We start from the raw sequence: 21,283 nt of genomic DNA on the forward strand, positions 1-21,283 counted from the left end.
CGCCAAAGTCCAATGGGAAAGAGAAGACAATAGAAGAATTATGAATGAACAACATAGGCGGCACGAAGAAGCCAGATTAAACGCGTTACCGGTTAGCGCTAGGATAATAGTTCAACCCAAAGGATCCTCGGCCCATTCAAGGCCGACATTCACGTCGAGGGCAGGCTTTGAAAACGGGATCAATTTCCCGGTGAGCCATCATCCATTTGTCCGTCAAACTGTTTCACGCTCTTGTCCCGTGTAATCGTTGATACAACTATAGACAACTAAATATCGTTCGGCTCTAACGGGTATACGGATTTCGAAGTTTACCCGAAATAACACGTTCAACCCCTTACGTTCGCGTTTATATATTATACCTATCCGATAGACGCGTTGCCAAGATTGAACGATCGATCTACGAACGATTTAAAAATCTAACGATTGTTCCTTCATTCGCATACTTTCATTGACAGGCAAAACGAACGATAGGATTATATATGTATTAACGAAAAAAGAAATTTGTTGTCACGATTAAAAAAAAAGAAAAAAAGAACAACACACATTTTCCGATATACAAAAGCCCAATAATTCGCTAATCCTAATTATTCCAACGATCTAACTCCGACGTCTGACTAAATCAGTATTTATCTATTAATGTTTAAAATAACCTTTAGCATTTTTCTTTATACAGAACGTGAGTTCACGCAACAATGGAGGACAAACGCCGATATTTCCAACGTCCCCTACGACGAGTCCATACGTTCGGAGTCCTAACCCTTGCGTCTGGGCCGTCGTTCATTGCTGTCCAACTAACACGAATCGTCTCGTCACGTGTTTCGAATCGCTCGGTTGTCCCGGAGTGAATTGGGATCCAAATCCCTGCAGAGAAGCCATCGCGGATGCTGCGAGAGAAGAGGTCATGAGATTTTACAATTCGGAAGAAGAGGACAACCGTAATTGAGTGACCCCCCACTATCTACCTACCTACCCACCCCAATCTTCCCTTCAACTTTCGAAGTTTGTTAAATTCGAAATCAACCGCGTATGAACGCGACTTTCCTTTCTCTGTCACACTTTTTTTTCTGTTATTTCTATCGATCTCTATTTCTTTTTTTCCCTTTTATCTTTTTTTGTTTCTTTCTTTCCTTCTTTCTTTTTTTATTTCTATCTTTCCTTCTTTCTTTCTGTTTTTCTTTTCTTTTCTTTTTTTTTTAATTTCCCCATTATCAATCTCTCGTTTGCGCAAGCATCGCGCGAGAGAAAAAAGAAAAAGAGATTTTTTAATAACCAAAAAAAAAGCAAAAAAAAAAAAAAGATAGAACGACAACACAACGACATTCAGACGATATCTTCGCATTATCGAATGCAAATTAATTCGAACGTATGAGCGATCGATATTAGTATTGACTCGCGGTCAAATTTTTCATATACTGCCGCGCTTGAGATAACTAACACTAAGTATACGTATAGTCTAATATATTTTAATATATACTATATATAAACATTCTATGGTATATATATATATGTATACATATATGTATATATATATACACAAAAGGTAAAAAAATTACGTACAACGACGATGTATTATTCTACGCTGAACGTAGGACTAACTCTAAAAAGGACTAACTCTAAAAATCAAAATCTTTTTTTTTTTCTTCTTTTTTGTATGTAGACGATAATATATCTCTGCAGCTTCCTTATATGTGATATAGGTAGTGCAATTCGATTTAGTGTAATATATTACGAATATTTATGTGTGTGTAAATATATATACATATATAAATATATATATATATATATACACACACATATATATATGTGTGTGTAACATATGTAATAAATCGATTTCTCAATTCGTCCAAAGATTATCATATTCTTAAATCGACAGTTTTTTCACGATCGTAGAAACAAAAAAAAAAAAAAGAAAAAAAAGTAAAAAGAAAACACCCTGAATACCGTCTTTTCAAAGAGAATTCTCTGATCGTCGTCGAATCTTTCGAATCACCCTCGATCTATCGAATAATGGAGATACCACTTTGGTAAAACTATTGGAAAGAAAATTGCAGTCGGTTTCCGAGTGCGAACAAATTCGAAAGTAACGTTGAGAAAGTTAGAAGAGTTTCTTTTTCTTTTTTCTTTTTTCTCCTTGCGAAGATTCGCGCAAGACTCGAGAGAGAGAGAGAGAGAGAAAGAGAGAGAGAGAGAGAAGTAAAAAAAAAAAAAAATTAAAAAGATAAAATGGCGAACATGAGAAGCGAGAAAAAAAGTAAAAAGCTAGAGAAAAAAGAATTATTAAATTAGAAAAAAAGAAATAAACGAGTGAATAAAAAAAAAATAAAAAATAGAAAAAGAAATGTGAAATTAAAGAGATAGAGAGAGAAAAAGAGAAAGAGAGAGAGAGAGAGAGAAAAAGAGAGATAGAGTCGACGACGTAGAGTTGAGTCCAACGAAAGTTTCAAAGCTCGTTTCACTTGTATTTATCTCTTCGTCTTTCTTTTTTCGTCGTTCGTTTTTCTCTCTCATCTCACCATCGTCGTCGTCGTCGTCGTCACCGTCAACGTCAACGTCGTCGTCGTCGTCGTCGTCGTCGTCGTCGTCGTCGTCGTCGTCGTCGTCGTCGTCGTCGTCGTCGATAACGAGGCCATTCAACGTTTAAGAGCTTGCAAACGTTTCCCGTCCCAATCAGCCACATTGTACATACATCCGAAAATGCATCCTTCCAACGAACGATCACGTACCACGTCGTGGCCTGCCGAAAGCAAATAGGATTTCTCTCTCTGTCTCTCATTCTCTCATTCTCTGTTCTCTCTCTCTCTCTCTCTCTCTCTCTCTCTGTCTTTCTCTCTTTCCATCTCTATTGACGTACGTAATCATTTTGCGTAATCTTCAAAACCACTTTTACGGAGCTTTGCATCGCGCCATTATTTCCGATTATATAGGAAAATCGTTGAAATTTATTTATGAAAGAAAACTCGTACTACGTAATTATCTTTTGATATCATCTACCGATCAGCTGATCGACTTCTTACGCGAGGAAATTCTAATCATTCGATAACTCTTGGTTCGATGATCCTTGGACAATGAAGAGAACGTAGTCGATATATATATTTAATATATATTTCAAATCTTAAATTAAATAAATTTAATAACATGTTTTGCTATGTCTGGAATGAGTATAGATAAAAAAAAAATAATAATAATAATCTTATAATCGTCTTCATTTTTTTATGACACTACTACTATCTTACGTTATATAAAAAAAAAATCGTTGAAATTAATCTATCAAGAAAACTCGTACTTCGTAATTATTTTGTAATATCGTTCGCCGATCAGCTGATTGGCTACTTTTATGAGGAAATACTACTAATTAATCGATGTTTGATGATCCTTGAACAACGAAGAAAATATTGTTGAGATATATTAAAAATTTTTAATTAAATAACTTTAATAACATGTTTTGTTATGTCTGTAATGAGTACAGATAAAAAAGAAAAAAAATATCTCATAATCGTCTCCATTTTTTATGACACTACTACTATCTAGCGTTATATAAAAAAAAAAAAAAAAAAATCGCTGAAATTTATCTATCAATAAAACTCATATCTCGTCATTATCTTGTGACATCTTTCGCGCAGGAATTTTAATCGTTCGACATTTTTTTTCACGTCCTTGAGCAATGAAGAGAAAACAGTCGATACATATTTATATATTTAAAATTAATGTTAACTTGACGTTGTTCAAAAGTTGTCCAATAACTTTATCATGCATGTTGTTGCAATGTAACGATAGATAAAAAAAAAAAGGATATTTCACAATACTTTCGATATCTTATGAAACATTCAAGAGATACCAAAAAAAAAAAAGAAAGAAAGAAACAGAGAATAAAAAAGTAGCAAATACCAAAGGAACGTTTATGATGAAAAAAAAAAAAAGAAAAAAAAAGAAAAAAAAAGGAAATGGGAAAGAAAAACGGGTCTATGCGTTTGAACTTGTCCCTCACCTGGCCGTGAATCATGCTAATCCATGGTAATATATCTAATAAGTGAATATGTACAGATATATCCATATATGTAAGTACGTGTGTATGTGTATGTGTCAAGGATAGCAATAAAGCGTCCTCGTTCGTATATTACGTATTGCAGATAGGCAAATCGCGTGTTTTCGCGGTGCATAAAGGGAATAGAAAAACAAAACAAAAAAAACACACACACACACAAACAAAAAAGAAAAGGAATAAAAAAGGCGATCGATGAATGCAATCTCGTACAAAAAAAAAAAGAAGAAAAAAATAGAAAACAGACAAAAAAAAATAGAAAATTAAAACGTACGACATTTAGCCAAAATTAAACGTGATCTTGATTATAAACGTTAGAAACGTCTTTGGAAATGTTTCGAAGGATCTATACATGCGAAATCCAATAATACCATTCCCCAAGGAGAAATCGAGAAACTATATGGAAAGTAGAACTATAGCGTACGTAATTGTGTCTATGGTTGAGTGTAAGAGCAAGAGAGAGAGAGAGAGAAAGAGAGAGAGAGAGAGAGAGAGAGAGAAAGAGAGAGAGAGAGTTTTCACGACAGGTGCACAACGCTACTCGAAGAATCTTGAAAGCTATTGTCTCATCTCTTCGATACTTCCTTCGATATACGTTTCCTTCCATCTTCTTAGTCTTCTCTCTCTTTCTATCTATCTATCTACTATGTATCTGTCTCTGTCTGTCTGTCTATCTCTCTTTCTCTCTCTCTCTCTCTCTCTCTCTCTCTCTCTCTCTCTCTCTCTCTCTCGGTCTTTTCACGTCTTTTCTACCTTCACTTTCTCTCTCTCTCTCTCTCTCTCTCTCTCTCTTTCTCTCTCTCTCTTGTATTTGACGTACGATGATACAAGACACGTCTATATATGAATCTCTACACAGCATCCAAAGAGTCCTCCTAGTCTATCTATCTGTCTCTCTGTCTGTCTATCTATCTGTCTTTCTCTCTCTGTCTTTCTCTCCTTTTGTTAAATGCATTCTATTGTCCTCTTAAGAGACGTATCTTAACATTAAGGGCAAAACATTGTTCCTAAGACTTCAGAAAATGATAGTCACATTTTGAGGCTTAGTCACATTTCAACCATAAACCTCCATCCCTCTTCCTATCATCCCCACATCAGACGAACGATAAATAATATTGTATATTTGTCATCTGTCTCGTAATGTTTCCCTGTATTTTATCGAAATTATATAATTTCATTATTTTCTTTTCTTTTCTTTCTTCCTTTCTTTCTTTTTCTTCTAAACCAAATTACATTGCAAGAAATATTTCATTTGGAAATTTTGCTAATCGTTCGATAAAAAAAAGAGAAAGAATGGATGAATAAAGAAAAGAGATAAAAAAAAAATAATCATTTAAGTAATTCGACGAATCATCAGGTAGGACAAATAAAATGTTTAAGAGAGTAATATTGAATTTTGACGTGGATAAACGAAAACAGACAAAACCGCTGTTGGTGGTTTCAATGCGCGTGGAACGACCGACGAACGAAAAATAAAAAATAAAAAATGAATAATAAAAAAGAAAAAAAAAGGAAGAAAGAGAGAAAAAAGAAAATAGAAAGAAAAGAAAATAATAAAAAAAGACATAGAACACACCATAGAACATCGCGATGATCCAACCACCATATCGCCTATGTCAATCACATTGATTGCCGACCTCTCATTCAATTTTATAAATTATTTATAAGAAAAATATTCTCACCAAGCGATCACCATGACAAAAACAAATTCGTACGTATGTATGTTTTATATTTAATCAATGAATTATTCTAAGGAACCTTAATGATCCTTAGAACGACGAAATTAATATATCTTTGTAACTTATTCGAACGTATACCACCATGAGAAAATCGTATATTTTCTCACATTTAATAACGTCCTTGAAATAATAACTTTACGAATTATTCGTACCCGTTAAGCGCGAGATATAACAGATTGGACTACGAAAATTCTTAGGTCGATCGAAGTTTCCTATCTTAAGATTTTATTATAGTTTTTTCTTTTTTAAGGTTTGAACAGATTAAAAAAAAATAATAAAAATAAAGATAAAGTTTATTCGTTTAAAATTTCTCGAGAGAGAAAAAAAAAAAGAAAAAATGAAGAGAAGAGATCGATATAAAATAATATGATATAACATTTTTTTTCGATGATAAATAATGATCGATCTAAAACGATAATAATTGATTTGATATGTAGAAAATATTTGGGAAATTGTTTGACAACTTTTGGCCAGCTTACAGTAGATTAAACTTGGAACAAATTTTTTATCATTCTGTCGACGTGCGTTTTGATTGAACGAAGAAAAAATGAAGGATGAAAAAAAAAAAGAGGAAAAGCGTATAGCGAATATAGTGTAAAAGAGGAGAGCAAGGTGGGTGAAGAGTAAAGAGTTTTTGTCTTGTAGGAGAGAGAGAGATAGAGAGAGAGAGAGAGAGAGAGAGAGGTCATGGAACTAGTAGGAAAATGGGAGAGGTGGAGGGGGAGAAGAAGAAAAGGAAGAAATGGAGAAAAGGAGAAGGCTTTTAGGAAAAGTTAGTTGAGAAGAAGAGTGGTATATCGTTTCTCAGGTGGACTCACCGTCGCTACGCTGTGCTATTCCCCTTTTATCGCCTTTTCCCATATTTTCTTCTCCTTCTGACCTTCTTTAAGACGAAACGACCCACGTTTCTTTGCTCTCTCCTGAAACCCAATTGGAGGAATGTGTTTCGTTATACTTCGTAGAGACGGTAAATAAAATCTATTCGTATATATATATATATATATATATATATATATATATATATATATATATAAAGAAAAGATATCTAAAAGAATCTGAAAGTATATAAATTTTTATATTTAATATTATATAGTGTAATACAATAAAATATGTTTATTAAAAATATCTAATTTATGTGTATATATATATATGTTCTCTTTCAAACGATGAAAATGATTGTAAATTTAAAATTCGTGTATATACTTCTCTTCTATTTAATTTTATATATAAAATTAATAGAATATACATATATATAAAAAACGTAAATAAAATAAATATATTATTAAACATCTACCACGTAATCTCATTCTTTATTTTACTTTTCTTTTTTATTTATATATATATATATATAAAAAAAAAGGTATCTATGTACTTTATTAAATATCTACTTTCTTTTACATGCATTTCTCTTCCCGTTTGTCACGAGAACGACCATGAAAATGATTGTTTTTAAATCATATTATATAGACATATTCTTCCTATACATATACACACATATTTACTTATATACGTAATATGAAAGCATGTATGAGTTTTATATACATACAAATAGAGATAATTTGTATATACTGACTCTAGTTGGGTTTATTTTCGATGCTGGAAAAAGCACTGGTCCGAAGCTTTTATACGGAATATTCGCGTCAGAGGGAAGAGGAACAGGACGATAAAATGCGGGATACAAATTGACACGGAATAATGTGATATGGTTCTTCGACCGTCCCGCGAAAGCTACGCGTGGCAGGAGTAATATTTTGCAATTTTTCCCGACATGTACGTACGTACGTATGTACATACATGTACACAGAGAGATATACATGTCTCTTCTCCCCTCTCTCCTTTCCACTCCTCTTGTAACCCTCCTCTCAACATCTCTCCATTCCTCTCCTCTACTCGAGTGAATTCCATTCCATAGGGCTACATATCTACCTATCTACATGTCTAGTTGCATTATGTGTGTGTGTGTGTGTGTGTATCTATGTGTATATACACATTCCTATATATACTATCTATTTAAATTCGAAATCCGTACGAATTCGCCGACGGCAGATTTTGAAACGCTTTCGAACAGGTAATTTACATCGAAAACCAAATATATATATATTCATTTCGTTCTTTCCTTCTGTCCTATATCAAATTCTTAAGAAAAAAAAGAAAGAAAGAAAGAAAGAAAGGACAATTACAAATGAACAATAATTACCTACATACTACATACACACATATATATATATATATATATATATATATATATACATATGCGATTGTAAAAAAAAAAAAGCAAATATTTTCTGAAGCACATCCCCTCGCCCAAAAAAAGATAAAAAAAAAAAAAAAAAAAAAAAAGGAAGGAAAGAAAAAAAAAGAAATCCTTTCCTTTTTACGAATAAAGAAAGGACAAGAAGTTCGATTACTCTTTTTTTTCGAGCGTTACACGTCCATCAATGATGTAATAAAAGGAGAAAGAAAAAAGAAAGAAGAAGAAGAAGAAGAAGAAGAAGAAAAAGAACTAGAAGAAGTAGAAGTAGAAGTGCAAGTAGAAGAAAAAAAGAACAGTGGAAAGAGAAAAAGAAGATGGAGGTATAGGTATAGGTGTAGAAATGGTGGTGGACGTGGGGGTGGGGGTGGGGGTGGAGGTGGTGGTGGTGGATCGCTTTTACGATCGGCACTGGACCCTGATACGTACACGTTCTCCCATCCCTGTGCTAACTGCTACGCTTTAAAGCCTTTTTATTTTTTTTTTCTTTCTTCTTTTTCCTTTCTTTCTTTTTTTCTTTTTCTTTCTCTCTCTTTTTTCTCTTTTTTATACGTCCGATGGATCGATCGTTCACCAGACAGAGACGAGGGTTCCCTAAACATTGAAACGCGTTTGCCAATCGATGACTTTCGAAACTAGCTTATACTCCTCTCTCTCTCTCTCTCTCTCTCTTTTTATTTCTCTCTTTTTGTCTTTCTCACTCTCTTTGAATCTCTATGCCACTAAAATAGAAAATTTTTACTACGACCTTTCGTACAAAATATGTCTCCTTGCATAAACTTTTTTCTTTTTAATTTTTCTTTTTCTTTTCTTTTCTTTTCTTTTCCGAAATCAAATATATATTCTCTCTTTTGAAGATTCTATTTAGACGAATGACGGTGCTAAAATAAATGACGTGATATCGAGTTACTCATACATATGCATCCAACGACCCACTCACAGACGCATATATATACATATATACGGAGAAAGAGAAAGAGTGAGCAGCCACGCGTACTCGTTCGTATACATAGTAAATACATAGAGACACGTATATAATGATCGTTTCAGTTTATCATAGGTGTACTTTATCATTCCAAAAAATTACCTTCGAATAAATAAACAAAAAACTAGTGAGTGACGCCCTTTGAAGGGCGTTGAACCAACGAACCCAAGCGAGCAAGCGAGCGAACAAGCATGCGCACGTACTTACGTTTTATATAAGGAAAAAAAAAGAAAAGAAAGAAAAAAGTCTATTAAAAAATTCTTTCGCTCAGTTTTTTCGTCGTTCGGAAGAATCTTTTATTGTCGTTCTTTCGATTATTAATAAACATATAACGTGTGATGTATGTGATCGATATATATACTCGACAACGAACTACGAGAGTTAGAAAATAAGAAATAAAAAATAAAAATGGAGCAAAGAAAAAAAAAACAGAGAAAAGTAAAGAGAGAACATTTTATTCTGCAAATGTCGTTGACGGTACTTGGGTACGATAATTCAAAACGAAATCATAATTTCTTCCCCGTCTAACTCTCCCCTCTCCCTCGACAAGATATTCTCTGCATGGACGCGATCGTACATCACTCGAAGATAAAGCTTTCCACCCTTTTACGTCTACGAGGTAGTATAATAAAAAGCGGCCGCCATTATACGAATCTTCTAGCTCGTTCTCCGTTTTTACATGGTAACAAAAAAAAAAATAAGTAAATAAAAAAATAAAAAATAAAGAAAAAAGAAGCAAAAAAGAGGAGAAAGAAAGGAAAGATAAAAAAATTCCGTAGAAAAAATTTCGTCGATAATTTTCTTCTCCCATCTCTGTCGTAAGTTATATAAAAGTTACGTCCCTTTTATATTATATAATATATATATATATATAAAGAAAAAAATGGACTATCTAATATAGAAAAAATAAACGTTTAACATAAGTATACGTACATAGTTCTTACATGATTAATAATAATGATAATAATAATAATAATAATAATAAATCAATTAACTCTACTTCAAGACTATTTAAGCTGACATTTTTCTTTCTTCTTCTTCTTTTTTCTTCTCTTCGCATACGTAAAATTACAACAAGCTTGAATAACAAAATTTTAAAAAATTTCGAAAAAAAAAAAAGCAGATAATTGATCTGATAAAATAACACGATGAGGAAGAAACTTTTGGATTCTCGTAGGTATACAAAATTATTTCGAATTTTTCATCATAATTATTTTGATATTCATTTTTCCGTAAAATTTTTATCAGTACAAGTACGTGTATACGACGTACATACATAGATACATATACTCGCCTTTTTTTTCCACTTTTTTTTTTGAGAGTCGTCAAAAAGGATAAGAGCAAACATATCGGCAAACGCAAACGTTGTTAACAAACAAAGCGAGTAACGTGTATAGCGTTATACGTGAGACGAATACTCGCGAATAGTTTGAATACCTCCTCGCGAGTGGTGTTTCGAGGGTCAAGGAACTCCGAAGCAAGAATTCCACTTGCGTTATTACGAGAAACGCTTTTAGCGTTTCGCGTTGTACACTGTTCGTTTGTTTAAGCTTTTCAAGAGAGCAATAAAGAAAAAGAAAAAGAGAAAGAGAGAGGGAATGTAAAAAAAAAATAAAAAAAAAAAAAAGTAGTAATGACTTGGTTAAAATCGTCTTCCGGTTCAAGATTTCTCTTTGTGAATTTTCTTCCATTGTTGTATTCTACCAAGGATTTCATTTATATATATATATATATATACGTATATAAATTATATTCTCTCTTTCTCTCTCTAAATATAATATAATAAAAATAAATATAATAAAATAAATATATTTAAAAAATATATATATAAGTATATGTATATGTATGTATGTATGTATGTATGTTTTAGAAAAATATAATTTAAATATAAAAATATAATATATAATATACATAAAAAATATAACATATATAATACTACAGCTCTCTACGATTACTTATAAAACATACGACATCGCATCCCATTTGCAAAGTTTCAGTCGAATAAAATAAAGCTCGTCGACGAGTAAAGACAGAGAAAAGAAAACCAAAGAATAAAAGACATCTATAGCGATGGCAAAGCATAGAGAAATGTTCGTTCTGATCTGAGGAGATACGACAAAAGAGAGAATAAGTCTTAAGAAATATCGTACTAGCGGAAGAGAGCATGGTCCCTTTTCGTTTGTTCCTTCGGCACAAAAGCAACAAAAAAAAAAAGAAAAGAAAAGAAAAGAAAAAAAAGAGCAGAAAAAGAAACCCTCTCCTGCAAAAAAAAAAGAAAAAAGAAAAAAAAAGGAACTACCTAAGAAATAATATAAAATACGATATATATATATATATATAAAATACATACTCCAAGTATATTTCTTTTAAATCCAAAAGAAAATGCTGATGGGACTCTTTTATAATAAATATGTGTCTACTGGTCCGATTCGATGTCCCTATGTAAGAATAATAATTCATGCAAAAATTTTTATTTCTCTCTCTCTCTCTCTCTCTCTCTCTCTCTTCGTCTTTAAAAAATTTTCTTTTATATATCTTATGACATCAAAGTTACTAGGTTTCTAATTTCACGATACATTAAGAACAAAAAAGTAATTAGCAGCTCAAAAAAATATTGCGGGAAAAGTAATTGAATAGTTTTAAAATGATTTAAAAACTTTTAGACCTAACTTATATAAATTTATAGAAAGAAAGAAAGAGAGAGAGAGAGTATATCTTCTTGATTAAAGAAACATTATAAAAGTCAGTTTTTTCTATGTGTGTGTGTGTATGTGTGTTTTTTTTTACGATCTTTTTCGAAACATTTCGTATGTATCCACATATGTAAGTATGTATATATGTAGGTATATATGTATATATGGATATACGTATGTATGAGGTTCTTATACGAAATATTTCATTAATTATGCATACGCATTTATCTTTCGCTTAGGGCCAAAAGTGCGAAGGATAGAAATAAAGTGAGAAAAGTCGAGAATATTCTTTGTGAAAGTAACTCTTTCTAAGAGTTAAAAATGAACGAAATTAAAGGAGTAAGTATTAAAGTAAAAAAAGAAAGAAGATACAAAGTTTCTTAACACTTTTTCGATCTATGCTAACGACGACATCTTTAAACGTTCGTGTCTTTCTACTACTTAAGATACAAATATATATATATATATATATATATATATATATAATCTATACGTATCTATAACTTTGCGAATTCGAATTTAGTGCAACTAACTAAGATTTCATCTTTCCTTAAGAAACTTATTAAAAGCTTTCGAGAAAAGGGAAGTAGAGTTAACTAAAGATAGACTCTAAGAATATCGTTGAAGTGAGAATACAAGAGGGTTTCCATTTCGGTATCGTGGCAACGACTTCATAGTAATCACCGGAGTCTATCTAGTTTGAGGATCAAAGACATCGAAGTTTGATAAGAGTCTGTCAATAACATTACCGTCGTTACCTATCACTGTATGATATATGAATTTCCCTTTTCAATTCTACGATTTAAATGGTTTAATTTTTTTCCGATGTATCAATTGTTAACAATTAATCGACGATTAAAATCAAACAAATTTTTTATAATATATATATATAGAAAAAGGAAAAGAAAAAAGAAAGAGAAAATGAATAAATAAATAAATAAATAAATAAATAAATTGTTAGAACGTTGTATAAATTCAATGTATTGAAAAAAAATATCAAGCAATGAATTTATCGGGTTAATAATTATTCGCGTATAAAACAATAAATCGTTGCTAGGTGAATATTATTTATTGTATTAATATAAATATATATATATACATATATATATATATATATATATATATATATATATGTATATATATGTATATATATTATGCTCATGGTTCTGAAACTACGTCTATTACATCTAGCTCTACATTGATAGTAGAACTTCTCCAGTCGAGAATTCATAAATTAATTCCGTTCTCCTATTCGTCTGTTATTCGTCTGTACCGGACGAATTACAGCAGAGGGTCGTAAAGCTTAGAGAGTCCTTCTATTCGGTGGAACGCTTAATTGTGATCCAAGCAAATGGAAGGATATTAAAAGACTGGGCGTAGCAATCGACTCGAATGTAATATCTCTACTGTTATCTCGTTTCTAATGGTAATTGAACAAAAAAAAGAGAACAGAAAAGAAAAGAAAAGATAGAAGATAGAAGAAAAAAGAAAAAAAAAATCTTATTACATGCGTATACAAAGTATTTCATGTTCCATAATGATGTACCATAAACGTTCCTTATATGTATTATTATTATTATTATAAAATATGGTAGATGACAAGGAAATGAGAGAGAGAGAGAGAGAGAGAGAGAGGGAGTGGGAACTATAGAGTCTGTAATATACTAATATATGTATCGTTTCGTGGAATGTTCGATATACGAGCCGGGTGTGTCGGGAAATCGATTTTATATCTGTAACGTCGATAGACATTTCTAAGATTGAGGAAAATAAATTTTCTTTACATCGTGATAAAGAATATATGTGTGTGTGTGTGTATGTATGTATAGATGTACATATAACGATATGAATTAGACGATCGAACGATCACGCGACGTTTCATGAATGCATTACTCACCTTTATCCTGTACTAGCATTCGTCGCGTAGGTGTCATCGAGAATGCCTAACGTTCCTCCCTTTTCGACAGGAACGATCCGTAACCCGACGAAAGCGAGAGAAAGAGAGAAAGAGAGAGAGAGAGAGAGAGAGAGAGAGAGAGAGAGAGAGAGAGAGAGAGAGAGAGAGAAAATGGCTGTAGATATAGAAGATTATTTGGACGTTTGATATGGTCGCGTCATCTCGAGAGGGACACGATATTATGATCGACAAAATAATATAATATAATATATTACGATGACAACGACAATGACAATGACAACGACAACGACAACGACAACGATGACGACGACGACAACGACGACGACGACGAGGACGACGTTGATTACGATTTGCGACGCGACGCCACGACAAATCGACGTGTTATTAGCCTAATCTAAACGTACGTTTCGCGCACCCTTCCTCTTCTCTCTCTCTCTTCCCCAGAGAGATTCATTATCCCGTAATAATCTAACTTCTTCTTCTCTTTCTCTACGCGTTCACTAAAAAGGCCCCGTCTTAACTTGAAAAATTTTGTTTTCCTCCTTTTCCCCCCACTAATGGACCGCCCTATCAAATGTACATATCCCTTGCCATCTTTAATATTTCTCGTCCCGCAGGATGTCCAGACGTGAACGCGTTTCGGGACCGGCACCGACTAAACTCCTGCCGAATGACGACCCATAGGACGATCGTGTATAATCCCGGATCCTGCGCTCACGATTATTTTCGATCAGCGACGCCATTCTTACGAGCTACGCCGTTAAACTATCCAACTCCGATGATAATATTATTATTTCGAAGATCGTGTTATCCTATGTCGATAACAATATGCGTACGAAGTAAACACATTTTTTGAGTGTCGGTAATGTAGGAAAATTTATATGAAAAGTGTGAGAGAGAGAAAAAGTAAGACGCGGAGAGAGAGAGAGAGAGAAACTTTATCGACATTATCGCGCGTAGAGATCGTACTTATCGACTAATAAATATTCGCCTAAATCAATAATTTAATAAATAAAATAAATCTATCGGAAATGACGAAGATAATATTTGATACAACGCACTGGATATATGTTATTCGTATATTGTAACATATTGCTGTAGAAAATATTAAATTATCGACGGACGATATTTTTAATCGAGAAAAACTGCGAAATTAAACCCAGGAGGATTACGTCAAAGTACTTTACGTTAACTCGAAGTGGCTCTGGCAGCATGATTGATTCACGAAATTGATCTCGAAAGTAATAGATACTTCTAACGCGAAGAACATCGATCATTCTCTTTCCTCCTCCTCCTCCTCCTCCTCCTCCTCCTCCCTTTCTTCTTCTTTTTCTTCTTACATTCATATTATTATAACAATTCGAGCAAATCCCTAATCGTCGATTGTATCTACGATTAATTATATTCCGATCGATGAGAGCCATTTATTTAAATAGTCTCTCTAACATTTCCATACTCTTTTAAAAATAATTACTAAAACACGGTGATTTCGCGTGATACCGTTGGGCAAGAACGTTAATAAAAATATGATTCGAACGTAGAATAACAACAGGGGAAAGAAAGAAAAAAAATATACATATATATTCGAGAAGGAGAGAAAATTACGAAATTACAAAATCACAAAAATAAAGAAGTTAAGAAAAATAAAAAACGAAAGGAAAAAAGAAAAGGAAGGTAAAGGTGTACCAGTTGTAAAAAAATGGTCGAGGAGTGCGATCGTTGGTGGGAACGAAAGCGGCAATAAAGACGCGGAAAGGAAAAAAAAAAGAAAAAGAAGAGAAAGAAGAAGAGGAAGAAGAAGAAAAAGAAGAAGAAAAAGAAACGGAAGAAGAAAACAAGAAAAAGAAAAAGAAGAAGAAGAAGGAAAAGAGGAACGAGAGAAAGAGAAAGAGAAAGAGAAGGATGAGAAGAGAAGAAGAAGGAAGAGGAAGAGGAAGAGAAAGAGGAAGAGGAGGAGGAGGAGGAGGAGGAGGAAGAGGAGGAGAAGTGAGATTTTGTGGAAAGCTTAATTGTTTTGCCGTGGAGGAGAGAGAGGAGGACGACGAAGGTAAGAAGGAAGATTAGAATAAAGCTCTCGCTTTGTGGCGAAGATTCCGTCGTAGTTGTCGTTGTCGTCTTCGTCTTCGTCGTTGGAGAAAAGCAAACGCAATCTGAAGTTGCAGAGCTTACGAATAGAAGAAAAGAAAAAAAAAAGAGAGAGAAAGAAAGAGAGATTCAGTTTTGCGTTCGCAAAGAGAAAGATGGTGAACGAATGAAGGTTAGAGAGAAGAAGGGTGGAGGGGAGGGGGTGAATGAGGTAAAAGAGTAGGAATACATCTGCCCTACCTCGTAAGGATCTTAGAATGAAAAAACTCGGATGAGAAGGGCTGTACTATCTTTCTTTCTTTCTTTCTTTCTTTCTATCTTTCTATCTTTTTTCCCTTTCTTTTCTTTTCTCTTACTTCGCCAAACTCGAGAAAGTGGCGAGAATTTAATTAAGAATTTCCATGAGCCATATTGCCGCTGGCACACACGTGTTTCCCTTAGCCACGGATCACGTGACTCGAAGAAGAAATTCTAATTAAATCGAAAGAAATCTTTTCCCTTTATCGTCGAGATTCCTTCTTTCTCTCTTTCTCTTTCTCTTTCTCTCTATCTATCTCTTTATATATATATATATATATATATATATATATATATACCTGTCTTCTTCTTTTTCTTTAAATTTAATACGAAACAATCTAGCAAAGGAAAAAATTTACATTTTAATCGGTCCGCGTCTTGTTTAATCGTGCGTGTTCTACGAAATATATATATATATATATATATATATATATATATATATATATATATAAAGAGGGAGAAAGATAGAAATAAAGAGAATGCTAAATTCCTTAGAACCATTTCGTTAAATACAATTCTAAATACACCTTAATTTTATATCCAGCATCAAATATACAAATATATATATATATATATATATTTAATTTTTCCTCGAACAAAAGCTATGTCGTATAAGTCGATTACGAAAGAAATTTGAAATAATTAATAGAGACGAAACGACAGAGATAAAATGTTCTCGATGGTTCGAAAGAGAAAGACAGAGACAGACAGAGAGAGAGAGAAAGAGAGAGAACGTACTTTGATTAAGACGAAACTAAGAAATTTTCTCGATAAAGAGTAAAATGTACTTCTCTCTGTGTGACTTCTTTCAACGAACTTTTCCAACTGATTCAAGTATCTTATTACTAGCGTGGTTACGACAAATCCGAAATTAAACTCTTCTAACCTATCTCCTATAATATTAGTTTCTCAAAGATTACGTCACTATTTTTCTTTCCTTTCTTCTTCCTTCCTCTTTATGTATTTATCTCTTTTCTTTTCTTTTCTTTTCTTTTCCTAACCTGATCCTAACAATACGAGTTCTATGATACTAACAACGAATACGTAGGAAGAACTAACTTAGTATGTAAATAATGTTTACAGTTTTTCTATTCGTCTTATTAATTTTACGAACGTGTATGTACGTGTATATACGTCGAATTGCGCATTAACCAAAAATGTTCCATTTCGTAGAAATCAATCTGAAAATGATTATTAAATCGAACGAAGTACTATGACATAGTGCGTTATTATTCGATTAATTCGTCGCTATTACTATCATTAATATAAATTTCTCGCAAATTATCGAACGATCGTAAAAGTTAACCCAACTTTTTTCTTGGTCAAATATAACGTTTCTTTAATATCGTGCTAATGAATTTAATTCGTTAGAAAAATTTATAATCGATTTTATATATATGTGTGTGTGTGTGTGTGTGTATGTGTACAAAAAAAAAGAAGAACGATAAAAAGAAACGTTTGGTTGTACAAATGCGTTAGAGAGAGAAAAAAGAAATCTATATATATATATATATACATTTATACATAACTTTACCATTTGATCTGCTGGTCCACCAAAAAGATAGTGTCCTAACGTCCGATAGAAGACGTTGCCAAGTCGTAATGAATTCTGAAAGGTCCTAATTAATTGTAAAAAGTATTAATAAATTTCGACGAAACGAACGACACGAATACTTCGGATGCCAACGAACGAGTGCGAACGTACGGAGGCGGGAACGGCTCCAGGTTAAGACGGTTGCTGTTAACCAAGAGATTCGCACGTGACGTATACGACTAAAGCGACACATACGGACAAAATATGAACTATAAGCCCGCTATATATAAGTTAATGTATAAGCTCGTATAGGTTATATCGAATTAATTTGAATGATACTTGCGATAATATTTATCGAGAGATAAAAGTGATATTTATTTTATATTTATCATATCTCATGATCCTCTGTAATTGTTGCTAAGAATATTTTATCGTTTGAATATTAGTTAATTATTCTAGTTTATGTAGTATACGTCTCGTCATCATATCTTTCGTTATTATGACTTTAAAGAATTTAATTTTATGGAAATAAAAAATGTAAAATATTTATAAAGGATAAAAATATGAATTTAATTTAATTTAATTTAATTTAATTTAATTTAATTTAATTTAATTTAATTTTAGAAAAGAGGGAGGAAGTGAAAAATGACACGAAACTTGAAATTAATAATAAAAATGCAAAATATCAAATAATTTTACTCGCGTACGCGAGACAAAGTGAAAAGTAGCCACACTTTTCTTGTTCATGCTCGGTTCAACTTTGTATACACTTTGGTTCAATGCACTTTCAGTGGTTCCACAATCGCCATATCTTATACGTTTCGTAGCTATGACTTTAATATAGAACTTGATCTTATAAAAAAAAAATTATGATTTTAATTAAACTTTAAAAAAGAAAAAAGTGAAAAATGCATGAGTTGACTTTAATATAGAACTCGATTTTATTAAAATAAAATTATGAATTTAATTGAACTTTATAAAAGAAAAAAGTTAAAAATTTATGCCTTGAATTTAATATAAAATCTGATTTTATTCAAATAAAATTACGAATTTTATACAAAATTTCGAACTTTAGAAAAGAAATAAACGAAAAATTTATGACACGATTCTAATAGCAAAAATGCATAAATATTAAATAATCCTATTCGCGCACGCGTGACAACGTGAAACCGGAGACGGAATGTTACGTCGTCTCAGTTTTCTTAAAACTATACTCCTACACTCATTACCATAAGAGCATTTTGAGTGACAACATGGTAAAATTAAAATACGAGTAAGAACCTTTTTCAAAAGGCTCTTATGCTGACCCTTCGAAAATAACTCAATAATCTATAAGCTTAAAATTTTAATTTGAGATTATTATAAATTTCTCGCACGTTCCGAACTACATATGTATCAAGCGAATGTACTATTGTTGTAAACATAGTTTACCGTGTATCTTATATATCATTTAAATAATCATAAAAATTCTGGAAAGTATGAATTTTTAAGTTTTCACGTTTAGAAAGAGAGAGCTTCGAGGTTTACTCGTCGGAATGCGATAGAAAACTGACTGTATAGTTCATTTTTATCGATATTATTTGAGAACAAAATATCCGAATTTAAAATTTAATGATATTGAAATATTTGATTAAATTTTTTTTATATTTAACGTGTATTACGATCTATAATAATGTTCAAACAAATCTATAGACTTGATTATTATAAATTATTGTTATACAACTATTAATAATCAGTATAATTTGTCATAATGCTATACGTATCTTAAATGAATATCAAATAATCGATGATATTATTTCTTTTAATTTGTCCATAAGAAACAAGAAAGCTATGAGACGTTTAGTGTTTGAGATTCAACGATAGACTGATCGTTTGTCATCTATCAAAGTCCTTTCTTTTTTGTTATACCATTTACATCACGAATCAATAACGACAACGATAATAAAATTCGTATAATAATGAAAAGTATCAATTATTCGAACTTCCTTCTATGAAAATAAAAAAAAAAAGAAATATCAACGTGTTTATCGCTCGCAATACGAAAAACAACTAATTAGAGAACCGTTGTTTTGTTTATAGGACTTTACTTAGTAAAGATTTATACTTGAAATTTATTATCTAACGATTTTTATTTACGTACGTGTGAAATTAAATTATTGATAATAATATTAAATATTAAAGATGTGAATTATTACGTTTATAATATTAATTTATTCGCGTAGTTATCTCGTTAGTATTAAATATATCTATTGGTTGATGATCGTGTATTTGAATTATTTAATTATAATTATATCTGTTTATAATTTGCATGAAAAACCATGATATAAGGTAATATATGAGATGCATTCAAAATGGACGATATAGAAAATTTTTGTTTGATAAATTAGCGATTAAATTGGGTATATTGCATCTTTTAGATATATTCGTATATATTTTTCAAAAATATCTTTTTTTAATTTTGTAAATCATTATTGACCTGTGATGAACAGTCTTCATTGAAAATCACCGAATATTTTCGATATATATTTATCGGAATAGATATCTACTTACTTACTTACGTCCATTACAACGATTCAATGAAAAATTCTCAGGCCAGAGATCACGACAAACTTTATTTTTATTTACAATTTAATTTACAACGCGTAAATAAATACACAAATACGCATGTATACGTAAAAAATCGAGCGTACGATTGTATCGATCGTACGTAATATCAATGAATGAAACTAATTATTTTTTTAGGGAAAAAAAAAAATAAAAAAAATAAATAAAAATCATTTAAATTTCTCGAACGCAAAAAAAAAAAGAAAGAAACGAGTTCAATATTTGCTCGAATTTTTTTATCGCTGATCTCGCATGTTTTATCGTATTAAACGAAAAAATAAGCTAAACGAAACGCATAGCGATCTATGAAACCAACTAATCTTCGAAGGGATGAAAAAAGATGAAGAAGGAAAAAGGAAAAGAAAAAAGAAAAAGGGGAAAAAAAGAAAAAGAAAGGAGGAAAGATTATGTCTGCACTTACGCTTACCAAAGGGGGACGATCCTTCCTTGTCCTACCAGACGAACAGACCTCTTACCTACTTTTTCAAGGATACGACAATACACCCTATTCTTCGGGTTGACGTTGATCAATGATTCGTCAGCGAGATATGTATACGTACGTATTGTACATACGTACATATATGTACATATAGGAAAAGCGCGTGGTGTATTTATTTTCTTTTTTATCGATTATTTATTTATAATATTTATATATATATATATATATATATATATATATATTGATATATATTTTTTTTCAAACCATATATATCAATCACCATGGAACTTATTTTATTTTAGTCTTCAATATAATTTTTAATTAAATATCTTTTTAAAAATATTATATATATATATGTATGTATGTATGTATGTATGTATGTATGTATGTATGTATGTATATATGTATATATATATATATATATATATGTTATATGCATATTAAATGGATAGGAATGGAAGTATATAAAAGATTGTGACAAAATTCTTTTGAAAGAGAGAACCATTCTATACAACCCGTTTATTGTAAGCTTGAATCATATATTAAATAGTGTATTTATGTTTAAATATATAACTCAAGTATCAAATATGTGTGTACTACGTGTATTATCTTATACATCCTGTAAACATTTTACTTCTTTTCTTTTTTCTTTTTTCACATTACATTCCTTCATTATCGCACATATCGTATTTGCATCTT

General features: G+C 31.6%; 3 protein-coding genes across 6 annotated transcripts in view; 1 reads left to right on the plus strand and 2 right to left on the minus strand.

Annotated features, from left to right (window-relative positions):
• LOC127064132 (trichohyalin-like) overlaps positions 1-3,196 on the plus strand; it is a 43,929-nt gene extending 40,733 nt beyond the window's left edge. For both annotated transcript variants that reach the window (XM_050994740.1, XM_050994739.1), the window contains exons 4-5: positions 1-190; positions 674-3,196. In XM_050994740.1, the coding sequence (XP_050850697.1) occupies positions 1-190; positions 674-943 (460 nt within the window). In that variant the 3' untranslated portion in view covers positions 944-3,196. The remainder of the gene's footprint in view (positions 191-673) is intronic.
• Positions 1-17,734, minus strand: part of LOC127064151 (uncharacterized) — a 96,347-nt gene extending 78,613 nt beyond the window's left edge. Inside the window, exons 1-3 of one of the 3 annotated variants that reach the window (XM_050994777.1) lie at positions 17,542-17,734; positions 11,365-11,452; positions 6,597-6,698 (exon numbers count right to left, since the gene is read on the minus strand). In XM_050994777.1, coding sequence (XP_050850734.1) covers positions 6,597-6,639 — 43 coding nt within the window. In that variant the 5' untranslated portion in view covers positions 6,640-6,698; positions 11,365-11,452; positions 17,542-17,734. Of the gene's footprint in view, positions 1-6,596; positions 6,699-11,364; positions 11,453-13,604; positions 13,664-14,029; positions 14,675-17,541 lie in introns of those variants that run through there. The other 2 variants (XM_050994776.1, XM_050994775.1) reach the window with 2 other exon arrangements.
• Positions 17,735-21,088: 3,354 nt separating this feature from the next.
• Positions 21,089-21,283, minus strand: part of LOC127064138 (forkhead box protein O-like) — a 110,758-nt gene continuing 110,563 nt past the window's right edge. The window contains exon 8 of the mRNA XM_050994754.1: positions 21,089-21,283. This exon is cut by the window's right edge and continues 6,245 nt beyond it. The gene's annotated coding sequence lies outside the window, so the exon portion shown is untranslated.

Source organism: Vespula vulgaris, chromosome 5, assembly GCF_905475345.1.
Source record: "Vespula vulgaris chromosome 5, iyVesVulg1.1, whole genome shotgun sequence".
NCBI classification, from domain to species: Eukaryota; Metazoa; Arthropoda; class Insecta; order Hymenoptera; family Vespidae; genus Vespula; species Vespula vulgaris.